General features: G+C 40.1%; 1 protein-coding gene across 5 annotated transcripts; it reads right to left on the reverse strand.

Annotated features, from left to right (window-relative positions):
• Nucleotides 1-18: 18 nt before the first annotated feature.
• On the reverse strand, nt 19-22584 carry atxn2l (ataxin 2-like). 5 transcript variants are annotated; one of them, XM_049561543.1, is made up of 23 exons: nt 22456-22584; nt 21787-21838; nt 20106-20162; nt 19941-20012; nt 19630-19822; nt 18800-18918; nt 16411-16502; nt 15945-16151; nt 14571-14872; nt 13669-13752; nt 13362-13514; nt 10354-10422; nt 10113-10177; nt 9153-9472; nt 8335-8404; nt 7930-8091; nt 7718-7781; nt 6739-6905; nt 4742-4874; nt 2519-2631; nt 1957-2139; nt 1017-1179; nt 19-410 (listed from the first exon to the last, which is right to left on the reverse strand). In XM_049561543.1, the coding sequence occupies exons 2-23, from the start codon at nt 21823-21825 to the stop codon at nt 352-354; spliced, it is 2886 nt and encodes a 961-aa protein (XP_049417500.1). In that variant the 5' UTR covers nt 21826-21838; nt 22456-22584; the 3' UTR covers nt 19-351. The 5 variants fall into 5 exon arrangements, with proteins under 5 accessions (XP_049417500.1, XP_049417498.1, XP_049417496.1 ...); XM_049561541.1 differs by lacking the exon at nt 22456-22584 and adding an exon at nt 22228-22336 and having other exon boundaries at nt 21799-21838; XM_049561539.1 differs by lacking the exon at nt 22456-22584 and adding an exon at nt 22228-22336.
• Between the last annotated feature and the right edge of the window lie 1154 nt (nt 22585-23738).

Genomic DNA, 23738 nt, shown 5'->3' on the forward strand with positions numbered 1-23738 from the left:
TCTTCCAGGGACAATGCATTTAGTTCAGTGGTTTTATTATTAATGAACTGGTTTCGTCTGTAAAAGGACAGAGGAGGTGGGACGGGGAGAGAAACTGTTTCCACTGTCGTCAGTCTAAACGTTTCCACCAGTTATTGTCTTCAGTCCAGCTGTGTGGACACAGTCTGTATTTACATTTTAAAATCCAGACACGTCTCTGTCTAAAAGGTGATGTGGGTAAAAATGAGGACGTGTTAAATGTGATGTCAGGAAGTGGGAATGTTACAAGTTGTTTGGGGTTTTGGGGCGGGGGCTTTTCAGACAGTAACACTCGTCTTCCTCGCTCCTGAATCCAGCTATGACCAAGTGGGTTCAGTTTGCAGAGGGGTGGAAGGACAGCTGCTGGGTGGGGTGAGCCTGAACCTGAACAGCTGGAAAACACAACATACACAAAAGGTTTTTTGAAAAGTAATCTATACACATTTTGAATATAAGGCTGTTATTTACAAACGCCTTCAATTACACAACAAGTGAAAACAGAGAAGCAGTCAGAGCTACAGGCTACAGTGAGGCTAAAAACAGAGTTCATATGACGCTTTTCAAAACAATTTTTTATGTTGGGGCTTCAGCACACTTGGATCACTACGGATGAGCATGTTGGAGATATTTTGTGGTTTCAGTTTTGTTTTCTTGGACGTTAGTCTGGCGCTCCGTCAGCCATTAGGTGTGCTAGCCACTCCCCCCACCGATATCCGCAAGGTATGTGAGGACTCTAAAACTTCACCTGAGCCTCCGTCGGCATATGGGTGAGTAGATAATGGCTTAATTTTCATTTTTGGGTGCACTATCCCTTTAAGTTATAGTATAGTATGTTGTAAAAAGTAGTTGAAAAAGTGTTGGCATACTATGTCATAAAAAATCCTAAGTCTTAGTATAGTATCTCATAACAGCATAAAAGTAACTTTTCTCCATTAAAAACAACTTTTTTTTGTGGCCCATAGGACCACAGTCAGTCTGTGTCCAGGGGTGTGTTATACCTTGTGGGTGTCCGATGTAAAAGTGTTGTGGTGCTCCCTGCTGGGGGCCGTGTTGGGGGTTGGAGCTTCCACCCTGCTGAGGGGAGACGTAGTGCAGCATGACAGGTGGCAGGCCGTGACCTGCAGAGTGGTGAGGTCCTGACATGCCTGCAGTGACATGAGCCTGCAGAGGACACACAAGATGCCATATGAGAAACTGCAAACTGACGATGTCTTAAGAACCACACATCAATGACACCTCACGGATGTTCGGCGGTGAAATAACTATTCAGCTCCTTTACTTTAATAAAAATACTGTAATCACACTGTAAAAATACTCCACTACAAGTAAAATTCCTAAACTCAAAACCTTAACTAAGTAAAAATACGCAGGTATTATCAGCAGAATGTGCTGTAGTGCATGCTCCGTGCCAGTACTCCTGTCTGCTTCTCCAAACTTGGAGCTTAAGATCGCAATTTGCAAAGAGGGTTCAGTTATGAATAAGCACATCAGGCAAGCCAGGAGGTTTATATGTGGCAACTACATCATGCAGAAACCTGTGTCAGCTCACATGAGGAAAAAGTTTTAGAAGGGTTTGGGAAAAAGCATTTTGATCCTAAAACATGCGCGTTTTGACCAAAATTTTGATTTTTGAATTTAATATATAAAGTTCACTAATGGGAAGCTACAGAATGATGAAAAAAAAAAAACCACAACTAAATAATAATATAGTATAGACAGGAAGGGTATGAAAAAACTCTAATCTAAAAAAATAACTAAAGCAGACAGAGAGGTGGAGTAGAAGTTTAAGGTAGCATAAAATGTGAATAGTAAAGTACAAGTACCTTGAATTTGTACTTAAGTAAAGTACTTGAGTTAATGTTCTTAATTACATTCCAAAATTCTGAACCCCATCTCAGATTTTCTTAAAGACGGTGTTTCCTAAGGGTTCATATTCACCTGAGTGAGTTGGCTGATGGAGGGGAAGCCGTGGGGCAGAGCCTGGTGGGTGGGGAGGCTGTATCCCTGCATGGTGTAAGAGGCCTGAGGGGAGCTGTGGCCCTGCTGCAGGTTAGGAGGGGTTGGGGCTGACAAACCTCCAGAGTGGAACATGGACTGAGGCTGAGGAGCAGCCTGATTCGACTGAGAGGAAAAAACAGACAACCCGAGTTTGATTAAGTAATTTAACAGGAAGAGTCAAAGATTTTACATCAGAACATCACCTGTCAACCTAGTTTTCTTCAAGGTGTATTATTATTATTATTATTATTATTATTGTCATTGTTTTCTTTGTATATAGTTTTAAGGATTACAATTTGCAGAATAGTACTGTATGTTATGTTAAATAATGACCAAGGTAATCTTATTATAATATTTTGCCTGGTTCTGTCTTGAATTTACTACAAAGAGTGTATAAATTACTGACGACCATTTTACAAAGTACACTAAGGCTTTTCATAGGGACAAAATATTTCATCAACCAGGCAGCTGATAGTCACCATAAATGTCAGTACAGCATTACCTGAGTGTGTCCTGGACTGGGAGCTGTGTGCTGGGGAGGGGGCTGATTCCCAGTGGGGGTGCTGGAGGGCTGAGGAGGATGGATGGAGCCCGAGTGGTGAGAGAACGACTGAGCTGAGAGAGAAAAATACAGGTAAAAGTGGGAATATTGCTCATTTACATGCAACTTTTAGGTGGTCTGGTATATTCTAACATTTAAACAAAACATTGCAGATATGCAAGTCTGTACATCATCCAGTGCCTTGTCTGCCTTCATACCACAGTACATTTACAATTTAAAATCTAATTTAAAGTGAACATAAACGATGATATACTGTTAAACCTGGAGCTGGCAATGCATTGTAATTAATGATTTTTCCTCAACTGTGGACAGACATTGGTGTATATAGGCGGGTAATGCTCAATCTAAATTCTTATTTATTACCAAAGGAATCCCACAAGGTTCAATACATGGACCATTTCTTTTTTATCATTTATTTTAATCACAATATTTCTATTGTTCATCTTTATGCAGATGACACTGTACTGCTGAGCTGAATTAAGCTTCAGAAAATCTGCAACTTTACTCTGCAACTTTACCTATGACGAGTCTTTCTGTACCTTGTTATTGCAGTATTTATTATTATATATTTTCATTTAAATTCATACAACAGTAAACTCACACACAGACTTTATGTAAATAGTATATTTGGCAACCCATGTCAGCATTTTTCATTTTTTTTTTCTACATTCATTTTCTACATTTATTCTACATTTCATCTACGCCAGAGGACGATGCCATCCGTGATCAAATAACTAGTGGACAATTCCCCTTTGATCTACCCTACCCGTACCTGCTTGTTCTGCTACCACGGCCGTGGCAGAATCACCCTAAAGGGACGGTGTTGTGTCTAAGTCTGACCCCCTATCAAACACTGTTCCTGTAGCACCCTCTTTGGGGTTGCCTCAGATTTAGGTAAGGGGAAACACATAGACGAGGAAACAGTCTTCAACACAACACAGGCCCAGGATCTGCGGCGACAGTTTAGGCATTTGGTCTATGTTTTCAGAGAGTTGCAGGCGAATCTGAAGAAACTATACTGAATCTACTATTAAAGGTAGGATCTGGAGGATTTTCAAACAAAACAAAATATAGACATATACAAATGAAATCCTGCTTAATCATCACCTATGGGCTTCTACTCATGTGTGGTGGTGACTCTGTTTGCAGAGCTCCTGCCCTTTAACTGTATTTTGATGTTTTTTTGAGCTCGGACCGCTTCTGGGCGGAGATTTCCCCAGCCAATGAGAGAGCGTAGGTGCCGTGCCCAAGCGTGTCCAAGCGTGCACCAGCGCGAGCCTTGCCTGCACCTCTTCTGCAAAGCCTTCTTCCGTACCTCCGGGCTCCGTACACCTGGGAGAGTTGAGCCTGATAGGAGGGGCTAAATTTGAATGTGTGTTTACAAACAGCAACTGGAAAATCCTCCAGACCCTACCTTTAAATATGATAAAAAGATGCATCCCATCTTTCCATTTCGTTTGATTTACCCTCCTCTCTCTGCGGTTCTCCTGGAGTTGCATTTTTACCTCCCAAGTGCTAAAATTTCTAAAACCACCCCTCCACTGTTAGAAATAGCCTAGTATTTCTGCTATTTGTGATTGTGTTTTTTTAATATATGTACTTATTCCTCATACTTGTCACTTTTGTCTACACAGAGCGAAAGAGACAAGAAGAGACACACACACACACACACACACAAAAGCAGGAAAACAGTGACAGATAAGCTTGGCTCTACATGTGATTAGAAAAGAGCATAATGATGTAATGTATAAAACAGTAATAGGAGTATTGAATAAATCAAAAAATTGATTTGTTGTTTGTCGCAGGTAGACCACTATTTGTGCTGGCATGTAATGCCGGCCATCTCCATCGGCTACAACCACAAGAATATTTCAGAGCTGTAGGAAACACTGTATCATCAATGTTGCTATCATTATTGAGTATCATGTTTCAAAACCCAAAATGGCACAGTGAAAAAAAGAACTGCAGTGATGTTTATTTCCTACAACGGAGATAAGAGCTCAATGTGAGAGATACATTTTGGTGTAGGCTAACAGAGTTCTGAATTCACAACAAATTACTTATTAGGGCAGATCACAACAAAACAAACTGTATTCACCACATTCATGATTTGTTGAGTTTTAAGGAAAACTTCTTGCTTTGCCTTTCAGTAGATTAGCTTACCATACATGCCCTGTTGTGGCCCCGGTGGGCCATCACTCTGGCCAGGGTACTGGGGGCCAGGAGGACCCATCTGCTGAGGAGGTGCCCCAGATGTCAGCATCCTGGCACCACCCTGCAGCATTGAGTAAACAGGCTGGAAATAACAAAAGAACCAGACAAGAGTATCAAAAAACAAAGTCAAGTCAAAATATTTGTTTTAGTTTCTTAAGATACGGTTTAACAAACATCAAATAGTAGTTTGACTTCATGTGATTCAATCCTAATATACATTTCTTTTTATTTTAGAGGCTTTTGACACACTATTACTCACATTTAGCCGATGAATAAGAATCACATGCAAAGTCACAGTAGAATGTCCTAGTGGTTTAGTTTTACTTTAAGTAGGGCTGGGCGATATGGCCTTAAAAAAAAAAAAAAAAATCCGATTCACGATTTAAATCGATTTTTTTCCCCTCCTAGTTAAAACAAAATAATATTTGCGGCCTGGTAGCACATACCTGGAGTCCAAAACTTTCAGCATGTGAATAAACCCTGGCTTTTCCATGGTAGCCTATATGGGCACCACATCTCCTGCAATATACATGGCAACTGCATCTGTGATCGCTTTCCACCGGACCCCTTTCTTATCATAGGCCTACAGCAGTGTTTCCCCTACCATCATATTTGATCACAACAGAAGTCATTTAAGGTTACCTTTCCTATAGAACAGGTCTATACCTTGTCCTTTTATTATACAAACTAAATAGCCTTATGTTACAGGCTGAGCCTGATGTGTGTTTGTGTGTGTGTGTGTGTGTGTGTGTGTGTGTGGAGCTGTGTATGTGTGTAGTTGTTGCAGGAGTTAGTGCGCCGGGTGTGGTGTGTGACATCAGACGGATGCGCCCCAGGAAGAAAGTGAGGCATGTGCTATGCTATGTTTACATCGAGCAGCCACAGTGAAGAAGCCTGCGCAGTTCTGCATGCTGTTTTTGAGTTATTTCCCTCTATGTAAAAGTCAGACACTGATGACAGAGGCTGTGCATCATCCCTGCAGTGCTGAAAATAAAGTGCCGTTCTTCAACGCAGATGAAGTCCCGTTGTTTATGTGTTGTTGCCACAACGAGCTAACACAAGCTAAAGGAGCTAATGGTCTTCGGAGGTCCCTTTACTACGGTTCGGGGGTCTGCCAGCTTGGCGTTGGTAACACTTATTTATCTTATTGACACAAGGACATGTCATTTCTGTCCCTACACGGTGCGCGTCTAAAATCCTCCTCTGCTCTCTGTGTCGTGCACGGCGGAGTTCGGCCCTGATACCCACACACACACACACACACACACACACACACACACACACACAGAGATACGGACACAGGTGAGCACATAAAAACACTGAAGAACTTGTTCCCTTTCTTGAGAAGGAGTTCTTCCCCGCTTGCTGCCATGTTGTTTGTGTATCAAGCGCGCGGGGGTGAGGGGGGAGCCCACTCTAAACTACGGGAGCCCAGCATGGAGCAGCGTTGGCGAATTTTAAATAGAAACTTGATTTTCATTAAAACAAATTGGCCTAAACTACAAATTCGAATTAATCGAGAAAATCGATTTATCGCCCAGCCCTAACTTTAAGTATCAAAAGTAAAAGAAAAAGTTACCTTGACTGATATATTTATGATTTACATTATTTGATAGTTAATACTGAACCATCAATGTTAGATTATGTTCCTGTTGTAGCTGCTCGGGGTGGAGCTAATTTGAACTACTTTATAAACAGTAAGCTGGTTTGGTCCAGTGGTTCACAACCTAGGGGTCGGGCCCCTCAAAAGGGTCAACAGTTAAATCTGAGGGGTCATCAGATGATTAGATAATAGACTTCATGTTAGGTCTCTTTAAACAAATAGACATTACAACTGTGACAAGGAGTTCCAACTGCTTTTTTGTAGGGAGCCATGAGCCAAAGAGGTTGGGATCCACTGGTTAAATGTGCTTCATGAGCTTCAATGTTAAGTCAAATATCAGTACCTGTCCGTGGTAGTGTGGAGGAAGGGCCTGGAGCACCTGACCGTACTGCAGGTAGGACTGGGGATAAGGTGAAGCCACCAGGGGGGGTCCTGCTGCCGAGGCTGCAGCTGAGATCATGGGGGAGGCCTGGGAGGCATGGTGCTCTGGACGCTGTCCCACCACCGGACCTGAAACAGCAGAACACATGGTCACTACCACTTCAGAGGTAAGAATCATGTTGATAGTAATGTCAAAAGAAATGTTGGTAGTACATCACAGAAAAGGTGAACAATAATGGATTTTGTCACTCCTAATATTAGTCTTTGTCTTTAATCTACTTGGTGATCAAAAATGTTTTGGAACCACAGTGGGATGTAAACAGGAAGTATAATGTTGCCATGGAGTCAGCGAATTATGCTGTAGGCTACACTGGGAGCCTGTATTTGTTTACTCTTTCTTCACCATTCAAAGCATGCTGAATTAGCTACTAGCAGCTCCTGTTTGCAGTGTGCCTACACACAACTATTACTGAATTACTTTGATACTGAAGAAAACTTAAAAACATGATGATTCTCAGGCAACTTCTGCACCATCTTATTTCTGTCAGTTTTAAGAGGATTTGTAGACATTTACTCCGGATGGACATCAGATATAATGATACCCTCAGGAAGTGTGACTAACACTGAATCTAAAAATATGTGTCATGTTTGTGTGTTAACATTTCACTGAGTGATGAGTCTGAGAAAGACCATGATTTTTGGCACAAATTGCACCCTCATCCCTTCCACAAACGCTGCTGCAGCTTCAACTATTGCCAGTGATACGCAGGCCAAGAACACCAAACTATGTTGAATAATTTCATGTTTTTAGAACACCTGCACGCACCTGTCCCTTTCACCTCCAAATATCTTTGCCTCACGTTTCTCCATTCTCATGATTGCACAGACATTAATGATCAATTTGAATGAAATAAAAAAAAAAATTGTGTGTGTATGTTTACCTTTGGCTCTGGGGTATTTGCCCTGGTTGACAGTTGACATGGTGTACTGATACATCTGAGGAGCCTGAGAAGGAGTCAAGGGAGACACTTTAATTACAGCTGTGTAAAGTTTTATGATGACTCTCTAATGCCATCTGATTAATGACACAACAATGGAATATATGTGTATAATAACAGTCTTGGTGACTGACACTACAAAGAGGGAATCAGACCTGGATCTGGTGTCCTTGGATGTGGAGGGGGGAGACATAGGACAGGTAGTGCCCAGGTGGGTTGCTGTAGATGGCGCCTCCTCCTGGCTGTCCTGGAGGAGGCAGAACTAAAGAGGGGCTCGGAGGGGTTGGTCGAGGAGGGGTGGGGGTCGGCGCAGGCTTCTGTCACAACACGGGGAAAGAAATACTGTCAGAGAGGAAAATCTTAAGTTGAATTTAGAAGTTCTGGACTATTATACAACCCCTACATATAAGGTTTCACATAGAGCAGTTCAACACTTAAAAACTGTATAACAATCGTGAAATCAAACTAAACATCATGTTAAAGTGTCAAATTATTCACAAACTACAATCAAACTACAAGTGAAACCAAAAAGTGGGTGTTTGTTTTACCATCAAACTAACCTGGACTGTGTTAACTTTTATGGGAAGAAATTCTTTTGCGTTTGGATTCAGTGTTGAGTTTTTCACTTGCCTGCAAAAAAGAAAACAGAAATGGTCATTAAATATATACGTATATCAAAAACAACAAACAGCTAAAAATAACAGCCATGTTGTTTAAGGTACGGGTGGGACGATGAAAAATGATTCAGGAAGTCCAGTTTGAGTAACAGATTTTTGAGTTTCAGGGTTTATCAGACGCAGTTACAGAAAGGATTACTTTTGCCTCAGTCTCAAGTAGCCGTTAGAGGAATTGCAGTTTTTGGCAATTCCACTATGGCTTAATTTTTCAGCCTTGGGGCGCTGCTGCTTTATGAACCCCCACTAATCAAATTCAGCAAGTTTGTTTTGAATGGGAAATTTTGGTATTCTTAAAGTTGAAAAATACCAAAGTTTCCCATTCTCATACTTATGTGCATTATGACTATGCAAACTTTAACCATCTTCACTGTAGAGATTCAGGAAAAGTGTCTCCATTTTTCCAAATAAACTTTAGTTTTATATAAATTATTTCACAACCCTGACTGATAGTAAAACACAGAAAGTAACACCCTGGATTTGCTACTGTAGCTAACTGGTTTGTTTACACGTGTGAGGCTGTGCAAATTTAATATGATCCACAGTCAGAATGGACACCCCACACCTTCCTGATATCTACAACTTTTTCCTCTAACTTTCTGAAACTGACAAGCTGACATCCATGTCTACTTTCCTTTCATTTATCATGTTTGCCTGTTTTCACTACCTGAGAGAAAATTTTGTAATAGTAATGCAGCACTTACACTGCAGCTGCAGATGCAGACTCTGGTCGTTCACCGCTTTCTGAACAGCCCTCCTCACTGCTGGGGGCCGACTGGGTTGTCCCTGGCTGCAGCTCATCTGGCCCTGAGGCCTGGGGGCCGACAGGAGCTGTGGGGGTCGAGGCAGCAGGGGTCGTGGTGGGGGCAGCTGCCTCTGCTGTCTGCTGCAGATCTTGGGCAGAGGAGGTGAGAGGTTTCAGCGGCACAGGGGAGGAGGAGGATGAGTCAGCAGGTGAGGAGGAGCTGTGCTGAGGAGGATCTGAAGAAGCTGGGCTCGCTGATGGAGAGGAGGTGGGCTGCAGCTGAGAGACATACAGGAAGAAATACAAACATTAACAACTGACACCCCAGATACTGTTTTTTAACACTTTATAACTTCACTATTTGCTGACTTCTTCTGATACACAGTAAAGGTGCAGTTTGCATCCACGTCTGTCAAGACTCATGTAATAATGAAGACTTTGAAGGAATGTAATGAAAGGTAATAAGTGTATTTTTGGGGCGAAATGTGGATGCTTTACACACATCTTCATCCCAAATCAATGTTTTATGTGTTGATTCAAATAACCAAATTTTTTCCATGTCTTATTTCTTCTATATGCATTCTTTTATTAATTTACTGTAAATATAATACACACATAGGATTGCAATGCTAAAATTAAACACTCCACTCCATCCTTCATGAATTAATCCATCAATGCCTCACCTGTAGATTTCTGAACATAATAAATTCACTCATAAATTAACATTTACAGTAATTAACTCTAAATCTTACATCATTAACTTTGATCTGCTGTGGCTGTGATTGAACTGTATATGCACATCGCTTTAGAAAACAGCATCTGCCAAATCAATAAATGAACACATATTTATTCCTGAACCCTCAGACAGGAACATGAGCCCTGTATGACCCCTGTCCCCTTAGTATCACATCATTCTCACCCTGAATTCTTTGCCGAATTTGCGGAGCTCTTCCTCCAGTTGGGATCTCTGCTGGCCCGAAGAAGCTGCGAGATAGAGACAGAGAAGTAGATGAATGACTCATCAGATTCACCACAGTGGGATTTTTAAGACTAACATAAGAATGACTGTGTGCGGATCACAGCTACCTAAAGTCAGTGTTTTCTCACATCAAGTATAAAAGGGACGAATGTAAACGCCGTGAAGGACACAAGTCTTTTACCTTTGCTGCTCTTTGCTTCAGACAAACTTTCAGTTCGCTCTTTCGCTGCTGTGCTGAGGATCTCATTCACTGTGGAGGATGGAGAGAGGACTGAAACACACTTACAAAGAAAACACTGACATGTAGAACATACCAGCATTGTGGATTCTCAAGTTCTGACGACTCTTAGACATCCATTTTTCCATTTACAGTACAGGCCAAAAGTTTGGACACACCTTCTCATTCAATGCGTTTTCTTTATTTTCATGACTATTTACATTGTAGATTCTCACTGAAGGCATCAAAACTATGAATGAACACATGTGGAGTTATGTACTTAACAAAAAGGTGAAATAACTGAAAACATGTTTTATATTCTAGTTTCTTCAAAATAGCCACCCTTTGCTCTGATTACTGCTTTGCACACTCTTGGCATTCTCTCCATGAGCTTCAAGAGGTAGTCACCTGAAATGGTTTTCCAACAGTCTTGAAGGAGTTCCCAGAGGTGTTTAGCACTTGTTGGCCCCTTTGCCTTCACTCTGCGGTCCAGCTCACCCCAAACCATCTGGATTGGGTTCAGGTCCGGTGACTGTGGAGGCCAGGTCATCTGCCGCAGCACTCCATCTCTCTCCTTCTTGGTCAAATAGCCCTTACACAGCCTGGAGGTGTGTTTGGGGTCATTGTCCTGTTGAAAAATAAATGATCGTCCAACTAAACGCAAACCGGATGGGATGGCATGTCGCTGCAGGATGCTGTGGTAGCCATGCTGGTTCAGTGTGCCTTCAATTTTGAATAAATCCCCAACAGTGTCACCAGCAAAACACCCCCACACCATCACACCTCCTCCTCCATGCTTCACAGTGGGAACCAGGCATGTGGAATCCATCCGTTCACCTTTTCTGCGTCTCACAAAGACACGGCGGTTGGAACCAAAGATCTCAAATTTGGACTCATCAGACCAAAACACAGATTTCCACTGGTCTAATGTCCATTCCTTGTGTTTCTTGGCCCAAACAAATCTCTTCTGCTTGTTGCCTCTCCTTAGCAGTGGTTTCCTAGCAGCTATTTGACCATGAAGGCCTGATTCGCGCAGTCTCCTCTTAACAGTTGTTCTAGAGATGGGTCTGCTGCTAGAACTCTGTGTGGCATTCATCTGGTCTCTGATCTGAGCTGCTGTTAACTTGCGATTTCTGAGGCTGGTGACTCGGATGAACTTATCCTCAGAAGCAGAGGTGACTCTTGGTCTTCCTTTCCTGGGTCGGTCCTCATGTGTGCCAGTTTCCTTGTAGCGCTTGATGGTTTTTGCGACTCCACTCGGGGACACATTTAAAGTTTTTGCAATTTTCCGGACTGACTGACCTTCATTTCTTAAAGTAATGATGGCCATTCGTTTTTCTTTAGTTAGCTGATTGGTTCTTGCCATAATATGAATTTTAACAGTTGTCCAATAGGGCTGTCGGCTGTGTATTAACCTGACTTCTGCACAACACAACTGATGGTCCCAACCCCATTGATAAAGCAAGAAATTCCACTAATTAACCCTGATAAGGCACACCTGTGAAGTGGAAACCATTTCAGGTGACTACCTCTTGAAGCTCATGGAGAGAATGCCAAGAGTGTGCAAAGCAGTAATCAGAGCAAAGGGTGGCTATTTTGAAGAAACTAGAATATAAAACATGTTTTCAGTTATTTCACCTTTTTTTGTTAAGTACATAACTCCACATGTGTTCATTCATAGTTTTGATGCCTTCAGTGAGAATCTACAATGTAAACAGTCATGAAAATAAAGAAAACGTATTGAATGAGAAGGTGTGTCCAAACTTTTGGCCTGTACTGTATAAGGGACATATTAAGAGAAACAGACTTTTTCACAGCTTTTCAACAAAACTACATGATATCATCTTACATTTTGGATATTGTTATATCTTCAGTGTTGTCTTTTCCTGGTTTTAAAGGCTGCATTACAGTAATTAGAGTAGACTATTATGGCTGTGCTATTATTTGCCTTTACCCACTTAGTCATTATATCCATATTACTGAATTTATACTAGGAACTCATTGTGTACACATTTTATGATAGCACCAATAGTCAACTCTACAATGTCATTACCATATTGATATCAAGTTATTTGCTAAAAAATATAGTGATATGTATTTTTTCACTTTTTTCAACAGTATGAGAAAGACACTCTTCCCCCCACCACAAAGCCAGTCAGATCATTAATTAAATGTTAAATAGCAGACTTCAACTTCTCGGGATTGAGCACTTGCACGCTTGTTTACAAAACGTTACTTTTAGTTCACCTCATCCTTTTGCAGAAGTCTCATGATTTTTTTAATTACATGCTGCTGTTTATATTTTTCTCAAGACTTGGTTGTGGTGTACATTTTACACTGTCTACATAGTAAATGCTCTAACTTCAAGTTTTTTCCACTTGTGATATTGATTTTCATAATCAATTCTTTGTATAGTAGGTTATAAAGGAAAAAAGCCAAACATTTGCCTCTAAAATGTGAATATTTTCTGCTTGTCTCAGTTTTATTTCATTGTAAATTGAATATCTTTGAACATCCAAAAAAATTATCAAGAAATTAATTGAGCAAAAAATTCTAATTATTTATGGCCCTAAATTCGTTCTTTTCTTTTCAGCAGCTTCTGAACTTCACTTTTATTTCATCTAAAATTATCTGCAGACACATGAAATCTTTCCTAAATTGTTATTTCTGTTGTTTAAGAAGCTGAGAGTCCAAAAAGCCCTTTGCTTACTTAAAGTTGTTCGGTTTAACATTTTCATTCAGAAAATGGGGATTCTTATTTTCTTTACCAACAACAAAATGGAGATACAACTATTGGCTCAACAAATGTAATTGTATAGACATAATATTGAGAGTACAAACAGTCAATCATTTAAACTCTTCAGGTTAAAGAACTTCTCCATGTAACTGAGTTTCAATGTCAACATTTTTGAAGCCTTACCGAAATATACATATAGCCCTAGATCTGAAAACGAAAATAAAAACTGTCTCACCATCGACAGGGAAGAGCGGGGTGGGGCCAGAGGGTTTAGTGGTGGTGGTTGCCGTGGCGACTGTGGAGGAGAAAGAAGAGGAGGAGTCCAAGAAAGTGGGGCCGACCAGGGGGAGGTCCTGGGAAGAGGCGTCTGGTTTTGGAGCACGAGAGACTGGAAGGAAGAGAAAGAGGGCAAAACTGAATCTCTCTTCATGATCAAAGATTCATGAAAGAAATTTCTCTCTTTCTGTGTGTGTGTGTGTGTGTGTGTGTGTGTGTGTGTGTGTGTGTGTGTGTGTGTGTGTGTGTGTGTGTGTTGGACCTACCTGCAGGTGAGGACTGGGAGTTTGGGGTCCGCAGGTTTCTGGTGCTCTGAAGTCTCTGGGCTTTGGGGGAAGTTCTGGATGTGACTGAGAGTGAGAGAGAGAGAGAGAGAGAGAGAGAGAGAGGGAGAGAGAGAGAGAGAGAGAGAGAAAGAGAAAGAGAGAGAGAGAAGCAGTTAAAGCCAACACACACATACACAAACACACTAACACACACTAACAATAAATCGTATTTCAAATTAATTTTTAAACCCATCAATCTCTATGATCCTTTCTTTACCAGGCAAAATAAGATTTTCCTGCTCCTTGTTGGTAATGGAGCATGTAAATCAAGTTGTGCTGTGACTGTGAGTTGTTTTTTTCCTTCCTGGTGTCGTGTATTACCATGAGTGGATCAAATGAAAAAAAGAAATGAAATAACTGTACTTTTTGCTCCACTTTATTTATTTGATAACTTAAGTTACTTACAGATTTCTATTATTAATACAAAATATAATCAGATGAAAAAAAGATGATGTATTATTATTATGGATTAAACTGCCCAACAGTATATAAACTAATTAAACTGAGCTCCACACATGATAAAGACATTAATGCATCAATAATTATAACCCAGGAATATAATATTTATGATTCTGCAATGAGCCATTCCGCATCATGAGCACTTTTCCTTTTAGTACTGTAAGTACACTTTGATGCACGCTAGCCTGGCTAGCTCCTGCAGTTTTTGTGTTTGACATCTCTCTGACTGCACCTGTATGGGCAGAAGAATTTAAACCTTTGATAAGTCTGGTGACCCGAGTAGGTGAGCAGAGATCTAACTATGTGTGGATCTGCATGGCCTTCAACACGACAGTGAGGCTCCTTTATTTAAATAAAATAACAGGAACATATATTTAGGTTACCTCCGTTAACAGACGAGCGAGATGAGTCGGCCAGTGCCTGTGGGTGGGAGACGGAGTGCGGGAGGACGTGATTGGTGCAGGGAGGGCTGCCGGCAGCTGGCGGGCTGCTCTGTGATTGGTGAGGAGAGTAGGCTGTTCTGATGGTCAGTGGGTTACTCCTATCAGAGGGCAGTTTGGGAGATGACGAGCCAGGCGGTGGGTGTCTGGAGGAGGTAGGTGGAACAGTTCGACCGGAGGTGCCAGCCCTGCCAGACAGACCGATCTCTCGAGCCCGCTGCGGGAGAGGAATGTATTTACCTTCCCTGGAAAACCAGATGGAGGAAAAAAGGCAGTGAGAGGAATTCTGGGAGGTTGATGGAATAAAGTTCTGTTTTTAATCACAGAGAAATTTATGTACATCTGGTGCACGGCCAGCAGAGCAAGTTTCAGAGTGAACACAGACAGGAACATAATTTTAGACTTTTTCTGAATGGTGCCATGAACTCAGTTCTCTGGATATATTTAAATGTTTTTCTTCCACATAAAAATCTTTGTTTTATTTTAACTTTTGTTTAAGTTGCAATTAGACAATCTAAAAAAATAATTCTTGTATGAATAAGACTTATTCTGTACTATCAAATAACTGTAGGCCTCAGGTCGTGTTAATTCGCTTTAAAATTATATTTAATCTGTAATGATCTGTACAATTTCCCAAGTGTAACCTACTCTGCCTTGTACTTCACTGGTGTGCTGTCATAAAATCCACTGTCACTCTGATCTTTTGGCGTCCTGTTGCCCTTAGTAAACGAAAGTGTTGTTCTCTTTGTTGACGGAAAATGTGTCGTGCTGATGCCAAAACACCTATAAAGTCATGTATGGAGTGATTTTAGATTGAACAATATGAAAGGAACACTTGCGGATGAGGAACCTGTTTGCTGACTTTATAAAATGCTTTATGCTAACATGATAACGAGGCACTGCAAATGGACAGAAACAGATTAATTCTACAAAAAAAACTTAGGGTATATATATTATGGTACGTTGGCTACAAGTCAGTTTAAACAATTTTATGTGAGTTATTTTAACTTAAGCATATTTGAATAAAGTGACAGCCCTAATATTTAGAAAACCACATAATCAACTCTTGTTCTGTGGGACGATTCTTTATTACTGCTCTATATCTGTGTTCTTGTACCAGCCCCTTTTTCTAACTGAGGAAACACACAGGTTATCTAACAGCACGTTATTAATGCTAACCTTATAAATCACAAGTTTGGTAAAGAAAACAAATTTAAGTCAGTCAATAACTCCTGCTCCCCTTCCTCTTAAGACTTTTGGCACAGATTTCTCCAAAGTTTATCTCTCACAGACAAAATCAGTGTATGTTCTTCTTGCCTGCCAGTGGACGTGAACCCGGGGCTCGCCCTGTCCTCCCTCTCTCGAGCCACTGAGCTGTATTTTTCTTCCTCGCTCCGGCCCTCGTCGTTCTCTAAAGACACCCGCCGGCGGTACTGCAGGCTGCCCTCAATCTCATTGGCTAAGCGGGCTGCTCGTGCTTCCCGCTGTCGGAAAACGTCTGAGTTCCCCTTCTCCAAAGGCATGCTGGGAGACCATACAAGACACAAAAAATAAGTCCTAGAAGTAAATGAGACCCTATACTCATTAGGAAAATGTCTACTGAGGTAATAAATCAAGTGAGAAGTGGGGTCATTTGGCAAACTATGAAAATAATGAAATAATAAACCCAGGAGGAAAAGTCGGGTTTAGTTTGTAATAGTGTCGAGGGATGAATTCTCTTTGCGAGTTACTCTAGATAAAGTCACTTTGCATAAAAGCATTAAACTGTGAAACTTTGACTCACGTGTACATGGAGAGGCTGGAGTCATAGGTAGACTTCACGCCATACGTCTCCTCATTAAACTTAAACATCTCGTTGGCGTCCCAGCCGTTTGACTAAGAAAGGAAGCACACAATGAAAACATGGAAGGTGCCCTCTCTCTGCAGTCATCTTTATACTGGACACAGTGGAGAAAGGCACAGTTTCAAAACACTGATCCTACTGCAACACACATTATTCTGCCATCAGCAGGCAGAATGCTTGTAAGACTTTCAACATGTTTTCACCAAAATTAGAGCATATATGCAGGTTTTTAGACTTGGGAAGACCTGCTAAAAATCAGTGATATGTCAATAGACCAGAGCTGAATCAGTTACTTATTCCATCTCTCTCTCAAATTTGGAGCAGACCAATTTAGAAATGATGTTTGAGCTCTGCTTGGACGGAGACAAACGGACTTTGTGGCAGAACATCATTGCATTGTGCCTGAAAATGGGCGAAAATTTGCACGTCCACCAGGGTGTCATTTTTCCATCCCTGCCAATCAGAGCAAATCTAGCTGAAGCTGATAAACACCTGTTACAATTGTAGAGTCATTTGTCCCAGGAGTGAATGCCGATTGTAACCTTTCCCACTAGAGAGGAAATAGTGAAATACTGGAAAACAGTTGTTGGTACTATATCTTTTTTTTTTTTACAGTTTTAATTTTATACTTGTTTTTAAGATCTATACACACTGTGCGTGCTTTCAGAATCTGTGTTGTGCGATTGTTTCTAATCAGTGTATTGTCTTGTCTTGTATGTGGAGCCACGTCGAAGAAGATTTTCTGTTACGACAGACAATAAAGTTTTCTGAATCTCAATCTTCTGAATGTGAATCTGAGACTGTTGGACTGAAGGTACCTCATCAAGCAAAATTGTGTGTGCTCGGCATATATCCAGTGAACTTTGCTACTTGTTCACAACAGACAATTCTGATTGACTTTGGACTCCTGCAGGCCAGGAGAATGATAGCTCTATCTTGGAGAAAAATGGACCTTCGAGAAGCATGTGGGTGAGGGAGATGGCATTTTGTGTCGTATTGGAAAGACTGACTTATATAACTAGAGGAAGGGCAGGAGAATTTGAAAAACTATGGAAACCTTTATTGGAATTTCTTATAGACTTGCGCCGATTTATCGGCAGTGCTCGGAATCAGGCCGGTTTCACGTGATCAGCCATGACCTCCGACCAGCCGGTCAGTCTAAAATATGCTGATTTAAAATGCTGGTCAAATTCTCACCGCGCCACATGATTGACATCGCGTAATATCCGCAGCGCACACACACGCACAAGTGCAGCTCAGGCTTGAGCGATATGAGGAAGGAGGCCTCAGGGACACACTGGTGTGGGTAGAACAACTATGGAGTAAATGATTCCGGCCAGAGAATCAGGGTCGAGAGGATACTTTAATTTTCAATGCAGGAGGTTCACAAGTGTAGCGTGTGTGTGTGTGGTTCTGAAATAAACAAAAGGAAAAATAGCTTTACACTCAAGTCTTACAAATATGCATATACAATCTGTAAACATGGGCGGCTTCTCACCTTAATCATTCATGCACACACATCAAAAGAGAGAAGGAGAAAATTGTTAATTGTCCGTGTTAAACTTAACGGAGCGGAGCGGAGTGCTTGAAACAGACGAGGCGCGTGTCCGCGCACTTACTGACCGGAGCATTCTCACAGGAGCGGCAGCCTGTACAAATGTAGGTAGGTAGGTACGTAGGTAGGTACTTTATTACTCCCTCGGGGAATGTGTACCAAATATGAATGTTACATGGCAGCCTGTTCAAATGTGTTGTTAAAATAAGAATGTCCATAACAGTGCATTTTGTAGATGTAAAGCCCTGTGTGAATTTTATGTTTTTTTCCCTGTTAAAATGTTCTGATTAAGGAAAGCTAGAAAATACTGCAATATCTTGTGTACTGTAAAGTGGTTTGAAAAAAATTGGAATCGGCCGTCCAAACACTCTTAAAATCGGAAATCGGTATCGGCCCAAAAAATTGTAATCGGTGCAAGTCTAATTTCTTAGATATCGGGGAACACAATCACTATGAAATAGCTGTGTGTAGAGTGTATTTATGGTGTTATCATCTTTCATTTTGTCCTTTTTTTTCAAATCTGATGTTTTGTTTCATTTTGTTTGTTGTAACTTATTTATTTATTTTTCTTTTTTTAAATATGTGCGTTATTGTGAATGTTTGCTTTGTCGTCTGTATGTGTGAAATTTGTGGAAAAAAAAAAAAAAAAACAAAGAAAAGAGAAAATAGTGGGGGGGGTTTGTGCAGTGGAAAGGGGCTAAAGTCAGACTTCCTTTCACGGTAATATGTATGTGTCTTCGTGTGTGTGTGTGTGTTTTTTGTGCATGTCCTTACTGTGTCTGCCTCAAGCTCGAAGTTCTCTCCATTCCCGTTTCCGTCCCACCTCTGTAGGACCTTCTCCCGGTGTTCCCCGTTTACCCGCGACGAGCTGATGGCCGTGTCAGTGAACGTGTCTGAAAGCACACACACAGAAACATATATACACACATGGGTCAACAATAAATAAAACTAACTCTCAAAGAGACTGTTACACTGCCACTTCCAATAAACTACACAGAAACATCTGTACAGCTTCAGTGCACACAGTTGTTGTTGGCTCTTTCATAAGGAGTGTGATGGAGGTGTAATCTGATGAAACTACAGGTAATAATACATTCAGTACAAAACATGATATTGCTTCACAATCATTCATGGGTAATTTGACTTTAGGGAAAACATAAAAAGCCAGGACAGATCTCTCAAAATATTTTTTATACCTAAAGATGGCTAATGTTTTCATTTTTAAATTGTACAACAAATCATCAGCAGTCAGTGAAAGCAGTCTCAGTTTCCCTTCAAAGGAAAAGTTCAACTTTGTTTTTCTTTTTTTACAAGAGTGAGATCAAAAGATAGTTCTTAAACCTCATGTGGACTGACAGAAGTACTGGACGCATGGATATACTTTCATTCATTAGAAAAAGAAAACAACAAAGAAATGGTTTCAGCATGTACCTCCTCCTTAAACCACAAACTGTTTTTTTTTCCCTGTTATGTACAGACTAGAAAAAATAGATACAAAGTGTAAATTGGTGATCTTTGGAGGTTATTCTGCCTTTTTTAACTTTTCAATATCAACTTTACTTCCACACCATAAAGATCAACAACCCCTATATGTGTCTGTTTACCTCTGACAGCAAAGTTTAAGTCGACATCGCGGCAGGTCATGGTCACAAGGTCGTTGGGGCTGAAGATCATGGTATCAGTGATTTCTTCAATCTTGGGTAGAAAGGACTGGGTTCCTCCTCCTCCTTCCTCACCTCCCCCTCCTCCTCCTCCTCCATCGCTCTGTTTATGAACAGCATCCACAGCCAGCTCACACTGATCATAGACAGAAGAGTGCACACAGATATATCAGTTATTGCAGCAGCTCTGAGCACTTGTGTCATTTCTGTAAAAGATTCCGAGAAAATCGGTGCAGTTTAACAAGACTTTTTACCTGAGAGCTTAAAGTCTTGAAGATTCCTTCATATGCTGCGCCGTTTTTCACTCTCACATCACAGGTGGAGCCCTGAAACCAGCAGTGAGGAAAGATTCAGTCTGTTTGTAGTTGGTGAGACTTAGGTGGTAAGACTTCAGACAGATAGACAAGTACACTACTCACCACGACTGCTGTGAGGAAATGAAGCATTCTGGCATTGTTGTAGACGCCTTCAAATACCTGCAGGAACAGGTGATATGTGAGCATGTTGTGTAGTGGAGAAGAAACTGCAGCAACAAACTGCTACAACAGAATTCTGTAGCATCCATAGCATTGTTTAATGGAATAATATAAACTTTTTTAGGCCAATATTGATGACAATATTTGAGAGTTTAAAACATCTTCTTTTTTTATGAAAGGGGCAAACACTTTTATATTCTTTCACTTAAGTGTTGAGTTGAAACAATTAGTTTGTTAATCAATTCGTCAGTTGACAGAAAAATTATTGGCAGCAATTTTGTTATATTATTATTTCACAAGTAATCTTTCAAAGGAAAAGAAAATCAAAATGTGCTAATATCCAGCCTCATACATTTTTAGTTTTCTTTTTTTTTCATTTATGAGAGCAAATACACTGTATTTGGGTTTTGAACTGTTGTTTGCACAAATCAAGAAATGTTCCAACCTTTTATAGATAAATCAGTAATGACAACTGGTTGTTAGTTGTAGCCCCGATTTTGTTATCAACAAACTGTGACCAAGATCTAGTGTTGGGGACACTTCACACTGTAAAAATAATCTTGTCAGCACACTCTGGTGGACAAACTTTGTAATTGAGACAGTTTCTGAACAATTCTTGTAATTTGTCTTTTCAGCTGACATTTAAGTCAATACCAGTACATCTCATCTGTCACAAGCTAATATCAGTATCTGTCATCAGTAATTGATCAGGTGTTAATGTACACATAAGTCTAAGTTAGAGATTATGTAACAAATGTGTTTTGTCTGTTTTTTAGGATACAGGACAGGTTTTTTTTTTTTTTTGTTTTTGTTTTTTTTAAATTTCAAACACTTTTGCACTCCCACAAGACTCTTTTAGACTTTATGATTTGTCACTTCTACCTGCTCTGTATACTACATGTCTGTCGGTTGTCTGTTGGTCTTCCTGAGGTTTATCACCATTAAAAAAGTATTTGAGATAATTAAAATTGGCTCAAACTTGATGAACTACGACAGTAAAATGCTATTTTCATATTAATGCATAAGTATTAGCAGCACAGTATACATCTCTTTTGCTCATACATGTACTAAATTGTTATTTACATTGCAGATTATTCTTTCTGCAATTACTATCTACCACAAATACCTAGTTTTATTTTATACAATTCTTATGTTACATTTTATACCTTAAGTTTAACTTTTGCACTATTGGTCTTAGAATTTCATTTTTACTTGCATTTTGTTTTTACATATTTAATGAGCACGACTTTTCCTTGCAATTACGTTTTACACTTGTGTATTGCCACTCAGTTTAAGTAAAGGAATTGAATACTTCTTCCATCACTGATCGCTGTCATTAATTTAGGGCGTGATGGCAGTTTTAGAAGCCATCTTTTTGTTTACATTTGATGCGCGGACTGTGCCTATTAGGACACTTCAGCAGACTGGGTTTTCATTGTTAGTCATGAGAACAGCTAAAGAACTGGGTGTTTACAGGACGATCTGCAGCTTATTATTCTCCCTGACCACAAAAATCACTCTCACTTTTCACATGGATCCTTGGAAAACATGACAACACCTAGCTGTGATAAATGATTAATCAAGTTTATATTCTGAATAAATACACTGAGCTGTCACCACTTACTAAGCTGCTTACAGGAGTTGACTGTGATGGAGGCTTCATTGTGTTCCTGGTCCTGCAGATGGGGGACAAACAAATAAACATCAGCTAAAAGGTTTCAACTCCACTGCTCCCTCAGTGAGAACAATAAACACAAGCCTCAAACAGGCAGCACCACAGCCTTACTAGCTAACATGCGAGCTCCTCAAGCGTTGACACTGCATGATCTGGTGCAAATTAAATCAGCTATTATAATCTAAACTGTCTCTCTAAAAGATAAAGTACGGAAAGCTAAATGTTATTGTTGTACAGCATAGTAAAAATCCGCTAGCTAAGTCAGCTAACGTCGCTAGCTTAGCGTAGACGTCGACTTTTAGCAACAGAGACACAAACGAACCGCAAGAAACGATGTCGGCATCACATTAGAAACTGACAGCTGAGCAAGTCTAAGTATTTAAGTTATACTTTTTAGTCATGTGCATCCCTGTTATTCCAGTCTCGTCGTTTCAGTGAAAAGTCACACGGTTTGACAGGCCAAAACACGATACACCGCTGAAAAACAACAAAACACGGCGACAGGTGCGTTTGATTTGGCAACACCCGGCAACTGCTGTACATGTGATACGAGTCGGTTCTGGCAGACGGGCTGGTTCCAGGCGTTAGAAATCAACGAAAATATTAAAATGTACTTACAAATACTTAATTATGATTAAAAATGGCCATTTTCCACGATGAAAGTACTGCCGCAATTGGAATCATGCCGCATATGAAGTGCAAGTCGAAAAATACCGGGCTTAACCGAGGTACTGTAACCAACGTACCAATCGCAAACCCCGCCTACTGATTTAATCTTAAATCCGATTGGACAAAACTTCCTGTCAGTCATTTCTGATATTTTTCTCTCATTGGTTAAGTTTCATGTCAATCATTTATCCGACGAGTTGTCCTGACAGAGGTCATGTAAGGAAACTGATGCTAGAGAATGTTGTTCATTAGTTTTAGAAAGGAAATTACGAATTAGAAATTTATTGACACAAATATGAGCTGGATTAAATATAGCTTTATCCCCATGACAAGCAATAGAAAATATTTTAAAAGCTCCTTCTTAACTGACGAAAAGGGAATGAAGAAAAAAGAAGAAATACAGCAACAGGAAAAACAAAACTATAAATACACTAAACATAAAGTGTTTTAAGTACATAGCTACTATTTTACTAAATATTAAAACAGCATAAAATGTCATTCCTGACCTCAGAAACAGTAGAGACAAATAATAACTTTAATAATAATAGCTTTATCCTTAGCTTTCAACCACATCTCACCGTTTTCACATGCAGAGGAAGACAGTGCAATGTGGTTGAAAGCTCATTATAGTCTTAAATTTTTGGCCACTACAACAGCTTGGGAATGGGCAGTCTGTTGGTTGGCAGGTTACTGACTGCAAAAGTGATCAATTTTACTCTGACGACCAAATCTCAAAAATGACTAAAAAAGTATCTGGAATAGGCCTATAGGATTTCGCAAAATTTTGTGGATTTTTAAGTTTAAATTGTTGTTTATTTAATCCATGAAATGAACTCAAACCACTAAACCTCTTCAATCTGACCACGAGGTAGACTGCACAGGGCCCCAGCAAAAAAAGAAAGAAAAAAAACCTGCACAGACTCAATATTTAGTCAAGTTGTACCATTATCCTTCAATGTTGCCAGAGGGTCACTTACACTTTTCTGGATTGGAAAAAAAATATAAAAGCCAAGTTGCAACAGTATTTTCCCCTGTAATGAAAGACTGTGGGGACATCGACTTAATTAAAGTTTGAATCATTTCATTCTTCTTTTGGAGCCCAAACGATTTTAAATCTGAATAATACAACTGGTGAATTACATTGTTTTTAATATCCGGTGAAATAGTTATTATTGAAGGATAAAAACAAAAATGACAATATAAAAGCTGATTTATAACTTTTCAACAGAAGT

This window comes from Epinephelus fuscoguttatus, linkage group LG19 (assembly GCF_011397635.1).
Source record: "Epinephelus fuscoguttatus linkage group LG19, E.fuscoguttatus.final_Chr_v1".
Taxonomy (NCBI): domain Eukaryota; kingdom Metazoa; phylum Chordata; class Actinopteri; order Perciformes; family Serranidae; genus Epinephelus; species Epinephelus fuscoguttatus.